Genomic DNA, 11,900 nt, shown 5'->3' on the forward strand with positions numbered 1-11,900 from the left:
TCCAAAGTCCATCATAACACTCTGTATATAGCCTCTGCATACTCCTTGCTTAGCTCTCACTTGGAAGTGAGAACATGCAGTATTTGGTTTTCCATTCCTGGGTTACTTCACTTAGAATTATGGCCTCCAGTTCCATCCAGCTTGATGCAAAAGACATTATTTCATTTCCCCGTTATGGCTGATTAGTATTCCATGGTGTATATATACATTTTCTTTATTCACTCATTGGTCAATGGGCACTTAGGCTGCTTCCTTATCTTTGCAATTGTGAATTGTGTTGCAATAAACATACATGTTCATGTATCTTTTTCATATAATGACTTTTTTTTTTCCTTTGGGTAGACACCCAGTAATGGGACTGCTAGATTGAATGGTAGACGTACTTTTAGTTCTTTAACGAATCTCCATACTGTTTTCCATAGATGTCATACTAATTATGTTCCCACCAGCAGTGTATAAGCATTCCCCTTCCACCACATCCATGCCAACATCTATTGTTTTTCTGACTCTTTAATAATGGCCATTCCTTAAAGAGTAAGGTGAGATCTCACTGTGGTGTTCATTTGTGTTTCTCTGATGATTAGTGATATTGAGCAGTTTCATGTTTGTTGGCCATTTGTATATCTTCTTTTGAGAACTGTCTACTCATGTCCTTTACCCACTTTTTGAGCTTCTGTCTTGCTGATCTGAGTTCCTTATATATTCTGGATACTAGTGCTTTGTTGGATGCACAGTTTGCAAATATTTTCTCCCACTGTGTGAACTATCTGTCTATTCTGACATTTCTTTTGCTGTGCAGAAGCTTTTTATTTTAATCAGGTCCCATTTATTTATTGTTTTTGTTGTATTTGCTTCTGGTGTTTTAGTCATAAATTCCTTGCCTAGGCCAATGTCCAGAAGAGTTTTTCCGAGGTTATCTTCTAGAATTTTTATGGTTTCAGGGCTTAAAGCCTTTGATCCCTCTTGAAATGACTTTTGTATAAGGTGAGAGATAAAAAAATCCAATTTCATTCTTCTAAAAAAGGTATCAGTTTTCCCAGCACCATTTACTAAATAAGATGTCCTTCCCCCAATTTATGTTTTTGTATGCTTGTTTGTCAAAGATCAAATACTTGATTACAAGTATTTGGCTTTATTTCTGGTTTCTCTATTCTGTTCCATTGGTCTATGTGCCTACTTTTATACCAGTACCATGCTGTTTTGGTAATTATAGCCTTGCAGTATATGTGATGGCTACATACTTGTTCTTTTTGCTTAGGATTGTTTTGGCTATTTTGGGCTCTTTTGGTTCCATATGAATTTTAGAATTGTTTTTTTCTAACTCTATTAAAAAAAGATCTTATTTTGATGAGAATTATGGTGAAATCTATAGATTGCTTTTGGCAGGATGATCATTTTCACAATATGGATTCTTCAAATCCATGATCATGGGATGTGTTACCATTTGTTTGTGTCATCTGTGATTTCTTTCAGCAGTGTTTTGTAGTTCTCCTTATAGAGATGATTCACCTCCTTGGTTAAGCGTATTCATAGGTTTTTGTTTTTGGCTTTTTGCTGCTCCTATAAAAGTGATTGAATTTTTGGCCAGGTGCGGTGGCTCATGCCTATAATCCCAGCACTTTGGGAGGCCAAGGTGGGCGGATCACCTGAGGTCGGGAGTTCGAGACCAGCATAACTAACATGGAGAAACCCCGTCTCTACTAAAAATACAAAAATTTAGCCAGGCGTGGTGGTGCATGCCTGTAATCCCAGTTACTCAGGAGGCTGAAGCAGGAGAATCACTTGAACCTGGGAGGCAGAGGTTGTGGTGAGCCGAGATCATGCCACTGCACTCCAGACTGGGCAACAAGAGCAAAACTCCGTCTCGAAAAAAAAGAGACTGAGTTCTTGATTTGATTTTCAGCTTTGTCATTGTTGTTGTATCGCGGTGCTATTGATTTGTGTGCACTGATTTTGTAATCTGAGACTTTACTGAATTTATTTATCAAATCTAGGGGTCTTTTGGAGGAGTCTATAGGGTTTGCTAGGTATATAATCATATTATCAGCAAATAGTGATAGTATGACTTCCTCTTTTCAAATCTGGATGTCCTTTATTTCTTTCACTTGCCTGATTGCTCTGGCCAGAACTTCCAGTACTATGCTGAATAGAAGTGGTGAAAGTAGGCATCTTAGTCTTCTTCCAGTTCTCAGGGGGAATGCTTTCAACTTTTCCCCATTCAGTATGATGTTGGCTGTGGGTTTGTTGTATATGACTTTTATTAATTTGTGGTAAGTCCCTTCTATGCCTAGTTTGTTTTTATCATCAAGGGATGCTGAATTTTATCCAATGCTTTTTTCTGCATCTATTGAGATGATCATATGATTTTTAATTCTGTTTATGTGATGTGTCACATTTATTGACTTGTGTATGTTAAACCATCCCTGCATCCCTGAGACAAAACCCATTTGATCATGACATATTATCTTTTTGATGACAGCAACCCTAATTCGAGAATCCAAAACCTGAAATGTTCCAATAAGCATTTCCTTTGAGTGTCATGCTGGAGCTCAACAAGTTGCAGATTTTGGAGAATTTCAGGTTTTTGGATCAGGGATACTCAACTTGTACTGAGATGAGAGAAAATGGCATATATCTATGCTGTCAGCATGAAAATTATCATCATCTCAAACTTTTAGATAAACCTCAGAACCAACACACACACACAAATCCCAAGCAGTAATATTCTGAAGTGAATAAAATGAATACCTGGGTGAACCTGGAGGTACTTCATGTGAAGAAGCGCTTCGTTCAAACAACAATCCATATTTAGTGGGCCAAACATTTGCAACCTTTCAGGTAAAAGGGTGGGAAAAGATAGAAGTAAGAGAACCTACCCCTTTATAAAATGTTTTAAAGAAACATTACAGAATGTTTTATTTTCCAATTTAGTAATAGCTTTACAAAGTAACATAATCATTAAATACGGTATTTTCTTAAAAAGTAATACAAATAAGCAACTCTAAGATAAAATCAAATCTAATAAAGAGGAGTTGTTCAATGTGAAATTCCTGCCACTGGCCAGGATCAGTAACAAAATGACAATGTGTTAACAATAGCCCTAGGCATTAAAAAGACGATGAGTAACAAAAAAAGACTGGTGTTATTCATATGCCTTATTTAATATAACCAAAAGTTCTTACATATCATTTAAACCAACAAACACATACCACAGAAGACTTCCTAATTTACTTCATTAAATAACTTATTTTTTTGTGAAGTACAGAAAAATGGTAAGCCACTAAAGCTGCCAAAATTTAGTTATTTTGAGTAAAAATAACATTTTTGACTACTACGAAACATGAGACATAAGACATGCCTCTAAAACCAATTAATTCAAAAATGTTCTCCAACAAAACCCCCCCAAAATTTGAAACACTTGTTTACCTGAAATGGTAATGAAGCTATGTAATCCTTTCCTTCTATGCTATGCATGTTAATACATGAGCTTTGCAATATACATATGCATTTTTCTACTTAATTGCTACCTGAAAAGAAAGGGTACAACAAGACTTATATGTTTTTTCCCTCAAAGGAATTCAATCCTAACAGCACAAATTATTTAATGCACAATATAAAGATGCTTATGGTAAACCACTATTACTAGTGGCTACTTCATTTGAATGAAAAATACAATGAGATAAATATTTGGAATCATCATAAGAAAAATAAAATTTCAAAAAGAAACTTACTGTAGGCCTTTTCAGACTTATCCTGTGATATAATGAAGTCACACCACAGTGCCTAAAATCAAAACAAAATGCTTACCTAAGAAAATTATATCTAAATAATCATCTATTAACTAATGGCATCTAAATAATAATAATAGCGTCTACATAATAACTTTGCCTCCTCAGCTCAACATGTACAATCATGGGAACAAAAAGAATAAGAAAAAATAAATTAGAGTAATAAATGATAAATATGATAAGGAAAGACAAAATATGTTTGCAATTAAATTTTATGAAAAGATCCATAGGAATTAAAATTTTAAATTAAAAAAATAAATTTTACAAAAAGAGAAGACAAGAATCAAAAAATCTACCAGATAGAAACTTTGCAGCAAAAATTCAAATAGTGGCTCAAACCATACTAAACCCTATATCCTATACAAAACTAAAGATTATTCAAACTTTACAATCTCTAGATTAAACAATTGATCTTATTCTTAGACTCTCTCTAGACTGACTTTTGAAAAAGTATTTAGAAAAACTAACTCCTCCTTTTCTTAAAAGCCCATCTTACAAAATATGAACTAGGAAAAGCTATTAAACTTTAACTGACATACTTGGCAATCACTTATTATTTAACAGCATTTTGTGGTTTTTTTTAAACTGTGGTCAAATATACACAATATGAAAATTAACATTTTAACAATTTTTAAGTAGACAATTCAGTGGCATTAACATTAAATTGACGAGCTTAGTACAATTTGTGAGCTTGTACAATACTGCACATTTCCAGAACTTTTTCCTCATCTCAAACAGAAACTCCGTGCCCATTAAACAATACTCCCTATTTCCCAATGCCCTGAGCTCTGGTAACCTCTATTCCACTTTCCCTATGAAAAGGCCTGTGCTAGGTATCTCATGTAAGTGAAACTGTACAACATTTGTCCTTTTATATCTCTTTTATTTCACCTAACATAATGTTTTCAAGGTTCATCCATGTTATGGCATGTATCAGAATTTTATCCCTTTTTAAAGCTAAACAATATTCCACTGTTAGCATATACCACATTTGTTTATCCATTCATCTGTCAATGGACATGGGTTGTTTCTACCTTTTGGCTGTCATAAATAATGCTGCTGAAAACACTGGTATACAAGTATTTGTGAGTCCCTGCTCTCAATTCAATTGTGCATATACCTAGAACTGGAACTGCTGGATCATAATGGTAATTCTAAGTGTAACTTTTCTTTTAAGAGATGGGGTCTCACTCTGTCACCCAAACTGCAATGCAAGGCATGATTCTAGCTCGCAGCAGCCTAGAACTCCTGGGTTCATGTGACCCCCCCTGCCTCAGTCTCCTGAACAGCTGGGAGTACAGGCATGCACCACCATGCCTGGCTACATGTATAACTTTTTGAGAAATCGCCAAACTTTTCCACAGCAGCTATGTTACATTCCCATCAGCAATGCACAGGGGTTCCAATTTCTGGACATCCTCACCAACACTTGTTATGTTTCTTTAATAACAGCCAACCTAGTAAAGTGGTATCTCATTGTGGTTGTAATTTGCATTTGCCTAATGATTAGCGAAGCTGAGCATCTTTTCATGTGCTTATTGACCATGTGTGCATCTTTAGAAAAATGTCCATTTAAGTCCTTCTGCCCAATTTTTTAATTGGGTAGTTTGTTTTATTGCTGAGTTGTGGGAGATTTTAATGGTTAAGAAATGAAAATTCATGAAGAAAACCATGCATGAGAGCTGTGCTCCAACCTGAAATGTCCAAAATCTACAATGCACCGATTACAGTCTCAACTTCCTTTCATGAAATCCCATCCTCTCAGCCTCTAAAAGTAAATATTTTAACATCTCTTTTATCCCTGATATCTAAGAGATCATTAACCCCTTCCACATCTCCCTCTGCTTTATCACCCCTTCTTTGCCAAGGCACCAATCTTTTACCTGAACAGTCACAAAATAGTGCCCCTGACAACAGTCTCCCTCCTCTCCAGTCAATCCTATATATATATTGCTAACAAAGCAATCTCTTCTCAAAACACAAAATTGATCGCTTCCATTTTAAAATCCTTGGCAGGCTCCCTTCAGCACACAGTTTAAAATCCAAATTCCTTGGTTTATATACAAGGCCCTTTGGTCTGTATACTGCCAGCATCCACTTGCATCTCTCCACACCCACTCTTTGTGTACAGCCATTCTGAAGTTTAAAAAGTCATCTTTTTCCATAATTCTTTTTGCTGTGATTTCCTCTGCCTAGAATGCCCTTCTGCCACCATTTTATAACACAAATAGCATCTTCTTTGAAAAACCCTCCCTTTGGCACTCAGTCCTTTGGGCTCTCATCACTCTGTGCACAGGTAGTTATTATACAGCATTCAGAATACAGCATTTCAGTTGATCTGTTTGTTCTCCTTTCTAGGCTATGAGTCCTTCAATGGCAGAAACTACATTCACCTTTGTAGCCCCAGCATAACGTCTGAAACAGAGTGAGACTAAATACTTGCAGAAGACCAGGCACAGTGGCTCACGCCTGTAATCTCAGCACTTTAGGAGGCCAAGCCAGGAGGATCACTAGAGCCCAGGGGTTCAAGACCAGCCTGGACAACATAGTGAGACCCCCATCTCTATTAAAAAACAAAAAGAATAAATGAAAAAATAAAAAGAACAACCAAAAAAAATACTTGCAGGATAGGTAAAACAATGAACAGATAAAATCTGAGTCACATATACCTGATATTATTTCATAAACAAAATAGAAAATTATCTTTCTCCATATTAGCATGATTAAGTAACAATATATTTTCCAGATCAAAAGACTGAAATTCCAAATCTTACAATTACACTTACAAGTGATCTTAAGATAAAGGAGATAATGTATCTAACTGCACTTCCATGGAATCTAGTAAACAGGCAACTGTTCTTGGAGAAATTAAGATGAAGATATAGAAGCAAAGAACTACTTGGATATCATCAAATGCACTTTTCACATCTATACTAACTATATGAATTATATGGGAAAAAAATTACCATCAAAAAGATCACTGGCTTCAACACTCCAGGACACAAATGCTTTCACATATGCCCTCCAGTGTTGGAATAATGATTCAGTTTATCCTTTCCAATAAATAGTTAGAATACAGTACTCATCAGGAAATAGTTAATAGTAGGTGGGAGGAGTGGGAGGAAGCAGTGTCCAGATACAAAGATTTCAGCATTTACAAAAATGAACCTTAACATCAGTCAAAGCTTCCAAAACCTCTTGTCAACCCTAATTCATCTACAATAAATGCATTAGTTCTTCCTCCAACTTTTTGTTATAAAAATTTTCAGTAAGAAAAGTTGAAATAATTCAGCAGACATATTTCACCTAAATCCAACAATCATGAAAATTTTGCCATATTTGTTTGTATGTGTGCATTTGTGTACATATGGGATTTTTGGAATGGGAATGCTGACTGTCTAAAAATAAATTGCACACACATCATGACATTTCACCCCTAAATACTTCACCATGCCTTTTCTAAAAATAAAGATGTTCTCCTATAAAACCATAAAATCATCATCCCTAAGAAAAAAATAATACTTCTCTAACATCAGCTACTGGCCAGTAATTTTCAACTTTCCCAAATTTTCCCCAAAAATATCTTTTTAGCTAGTTTTCTAAAACCAGGACTCAATCAAAGTTCATTTAACAAGGATCAAAAATTACTCCATTTGGTGATGTCTCTTTAGTCTCTTTCAATGTAGAACAGTCCCCACCTTTTTTTCTTTCTCCGTGACTTTTTTAAAGAAACCAGAATGTAGACTACAAACTTTTTATAATGGAAAATTTCAAATAAATACAAAGTAAACAGAATAGGATAATGAATCCTCATCAGCCAGTTTTAATAATTATCAAGCTTGGCTGAGCATGGTGGCTCATGCCTGTAATCCCAGCACTTTGGGAGGCCGAGGTGGGTGGGTAGATCACAAGGTCAGGAGATCGAGACCATCCTGGCTAACACAGTGAAACCCCAGCTCTACTAAAAATATTAAAAAAAAATTAGCCGGGTGTGGTGGCGGGCACCTGTAGTCCCAGCTACTCGGGAGGGTGAGGCGGGAGAATGGCATGAACCTGGGAGGCAGAGCTTGCAGTGAGCTGAGATCATGCCACTGCACTCCAGCCTGGGTGCCAGAGCAAGACTCCATCTCAAAAAACAAATAAATAAATAACAATAATAATAATAAAGCTTTAGCCATTCCTAGCTATCTATTTCCTTATCTCATGGTATTTTAAAATATTCTCTATTGCCTATATTTCCTATAAACAGGAAGTTAGGTCTAAATATTCATATTTTGGGGAAGAAAACTTAGATGACATCACGTACTTCATTCTGTATTACAGCTAGAAGCACATAATATTCCTTCATACCACTACTAATTATGCTAAACTCAATCACTTGATTGAGGTGGAGATTGACAAATAACTCCAAAGTAGAGGTACATTTGTTCCTTCACATTTACCAGGTAATCCACAGGGTGATGTGTTGGTGCCATGGTAATATTCTTTCAACCAACCGTGTTAGTATCCATTTACAATCCTTGTTGGAATCAATTATTGCACTGGAGGTTACAAAATGGTGATATTCTAATTCTACAATTCCTTTTACATTTATTAGCTGGCATTCTTCTCTAAGTACAAGTTTTCCTTCATCAAATGGAGATGAACTGCATGTCTTCCTGAAAAAATATGGCAAATGCTTAATTCTTTCCCTTTCATTATCAACTTTCAGAACAGTTAGTTATAACAGCCAACTGCAATGGTTGCAAAGCAGATTTTTTCCTTTCTCTCTACCATTATGAATCCCATGATTTTTATTTATTCAAATCTTTGCAATCAATTATAGTAATCATGTGTTAAAATATTTCTGTACTCTTAATGTTTTATAGGTTTTTGCTGGCAATAACAAATTGAATTACATAAGGACAGAGTGTTTAAAGATTACCATTAAACTGACAAAGGAGAGTGTAAAAAAAGTGATGATATATAAAATAAAATTAAATTTTTATTTTCCTGCGATTATCTTCACATCACATTATGTCATGTTACAACGTACACCCAGCTGCTGAGATCATTAGGCTGGTTTTATCATTTCTGTTAAATTTTAAAACAAAACTTTTTTTTAATTGCATTAAATAGTGAATCAAATGCTAAAATTCAAATCAACTCACCTGCTGAACAGGACTGTCAACTGTAAACGCTTTATAAACTGCCAATGCCTGGCTTTTACTTCCTTTGCTCCATATCACCATATTTCCAGCAACATAGAGTTCCTCATCATAGTCCACATCTCCTCCAATTTCACTTACTCCTTTCCTTAACTGCCAGCTTTCCTTAAAAATTAACACATGTAAGACATATTCAAGCACTCTTTTTTTGTTCTTCAAAAATCTGGAACAAAATTTATTTGCCCATGGAGTAAATTCAAACTCAACTCCTCAATTCAAACTCAATTCAATTCACACTCAATTCAGACTCAATTCAAACACAACTCCTACAAAGTTTGGTACACTGATTAACAGAGGATGTGGATATATGCATTACACTACAGAATTACATGAAGAATTTATGCAATAATTCTCTATATTGAATGTTTTATATTATTCCTCTATATTCCTCTGCCAAAAACAAAAACGAACAAAAAGTACACCTTCTCTATAGTTCCAAAAGTCAAATCACATGCTTGGGAGACTAAAAGGACATATTAAGTATATGAGGTAGGGTAGGGAAAGGACAGTGAGGTGCGCGTGGAATCACTCGGGGAGCTCACGCACAAATGCAGACTTCCTGCTTCGCAATCACATACATATTCACCTTCTTTTCCTTTGTCCCACCCACCAAAATGAATGGAAGAAAGAGAAGTTTCCATTTGTAACTACATAGGCTTTCCCTCCCCGAGATTTTGGTATCCCAAAGGGATATGACAATGGAATAAGGCAGGAGGGATTCATTTTCTGACACACGCTTAACATCTCATTCCCCTACTTAAGAACTATTACTCGCCGGGTGTGGTGGGTGGCTCACGCCTGTAATCCCAGCACTTTGGGAAGCCGTGGCAGGTGGATCACCTGAGGTCTGGAGTTTGAGACTAGCCTGACCAACATAGAGAAATCCCGCCTCTACTAAAAAAAACCCAAATTAACTGGGCATGGTGGCACATGCCTGTAATCTCAGCTACTCGGGAGGCTGAGGCGGTAGAATCGCTTGAATCCAGGAGGCAGAGGTTGCGGTGAGCTGAGATTGTGCCATTGCACTCCAGCCTGGGCAACAAGAGTGAAACTCCATCTCAGGAAAAAAAAAAAAAAAAAAACTATTACTCTACCTACTTTTGTGGCATTTCTTCTCTCCTTTAGAAACATGTAAATCTTCTGCAGCAGGGACTACTTCTAATCTCTACCATTTAATCATTAAATAACATGAAATCTGGTCCCCACATATTAAGTGAAAAGAAAAAGGTTTAAAACGGACAACAATCATACTACTGAACCTGACTCACATTATAAAACCACAAGTTGGCCGAGCACAGTGGCTCACGCCTGTAAACCCAGCACTTTGGGAGGCCGAGGCGGGTGGATCACCTGAGGTCCGGAGTTCAAGACCAGCCTGACCAACATGGAGAAACCCCATCTCTACTAAAAATACAAAATTAGCAGGGGTGGTGGTGCATGCCTGTAATCCCAGCTACTCGGGAGGCTGAGGCAGGAGAATCACTTGAACCCGGGAGGCAGAGGTTGCGGTGAGCCGAGATCGCACCACTGCACTCCAGCCTGGGCAAAAAGAGCAAAACTCCATCTCAAACAAAAAAATTAAAAAATAGAGAATAAATAAAACCACAAGTTATAGAGGGTATCTAAATAAGTCGCTATGACAATGTAATAAAGTCATTATTTTCAACATTTATTGAAATTACCACACCTTAACTCTACCCTAGAAGTGGCATCACACTGATCTCTCAGTTGCATCTTAGTAGCCTTAAATTACAAGTAGATTATATCACTCTACATTTCAAAAACACAATGGGAAACTCAATGGAACCTTCTGTTTCTCGTGGATTGTAACCTCCTGAAGGGATCCCACAAAGCCAGCAGCACCATAAGAAGACCATAATTCAGAAGCTGGCTGCAGCTGGCAAAGTTGAAGGTTCAAAGCATTAGGGTGGTGCTTGCAGTGGTCTCGACCAAAAGGAACAAATTCCTGCAAATCCCTGGCTGCAATCATCGTTGTCCTTTCTTCATAGAAGTTCGACATGGGTTCCAAATATCAACATTATTTCTGTATGAATTCAAACACATTCTGGTCAGCTTCCAGACTCAAAACTAGAATAAAAATACCATAAACACACAAGTCATTAATCCTTACATAGGTGTCAAGTAATTATATCAGACTGGTAAGTGTATAAGTTGGTCATAACATAAAAGGGCATTCTAGATCTGATTCAGACAGTTGCAATTATTACATTTTAGTCACAGACTGACAGTTACCACTATAGGAAACCACTGAGATGCAACAAGTACTTATGTCCCGCACCACCTATCCCGTGTTTCCCACTACTATACGCTAATTTTTCCATACTTTATATATGAAGTATTTACACAAGTTGTATTCTGTAGTCCCATAACTACATGGCTTCTCAACATTTAAGGTCATTTCTGGTTAGATGCCAGAACCTCATTTGAAAAGTACATCTAAGGGATCATTGTCATATTGGAATAAAACAATAAAAAACCACACATTACTCTAATTCATCAGAGGTTGAACTGCTTTCAGCTGACCAATCTACAAAAAACATAGGTTATCAAATGTCTTAAGTAGCTGTGACACCCCCAATCCCACCTAAATATATAACTACAATCAATTTCAATTATTGGTCGAAACCCAGAGAACTGAGGCATGAATAACTCTAGCCACGGAACAGTTATGCTTGCAGATTTAAGGGTATTAGGTTTTAATTAATTATTACATCTAATTAATCTAATTATTGATCTATTACAGTACAGTTTATTACTAAAAAAATGTGGATAACTGTTAAAGCCTTCATCACAAGGTTAGGAAGCAGCCAGGCTTTAGACAAAAGCACAGATAAGCATAATTAGATTGCCCTTTGATCCACTTTCCTGGACCTGTTTATATATA

The 11,900-nt window shown here is 36.4% G+C and overlaps 1 protein-coding gene and 1 long non-coding RNA gene across 2 annotated transcripts; both read right to left on the reverse strand.

Annotated features, from left to right (window-relative positions):
- Positions 1 to 2,749: 2,749 nt before the first annotated feature.
- Positions 2,750 to 3,785, reverse strand: LOC134807801 (uncharacterized). The gene is made up of 3 exons (XR_010149076.1): positions 3,732 to 3,785; positions 3,427 to 3,527; positions 2,750 to 2,831 (listed from the first exon to the last, which is right to left on the reverse strand). It is a non-coding gene; the product is annotated as an uncharacterized LOC134807801 (long non-coding RNA).
- A 4,450-nt stretch (positions 3,786 to 8,235) lies between these two features.
- Positions 8,236 to 11,072, reverse strand: LOC134807800 (anaphase-promoting complex subunit 1-like). The gene is made up of 3 exons (XM_063788986.1): positions 10,803 to 11,072; positions 8,939 to 9,100; positions 8,236 to 8,446 (listed from the first exon to the last, which is right to left on the reverse strand). The coding sequence occupies exons 1-3, from the start codon at positions 11,013 to 11,015 to the stop codon at positions 8,420 to 8,422; spliced, it is 402 nt and encodes a 133-aa protein (XP_063645056.1). The 5' UTR covers positions 11,016 to 11,072; the 3' UTR covers positions 8,236 to 8,419.
- Positions 11,073 to 11,900: the final 828 nt, after the last annotated feature.

Source organism: Pan troglodytes, chromosome 12, assembly GCF_028858775.2.
Source record: "Pan troglodytes isolate AG18354 chromosome 12, NHGRI_mPanTro3-v2.0_pri, whole genome shotgun sequence".
NCBI lineage: Eukaryota > Metazoa > Chordata > Mammalia > Primates > Hominidae > Pan > Pan troglodytes.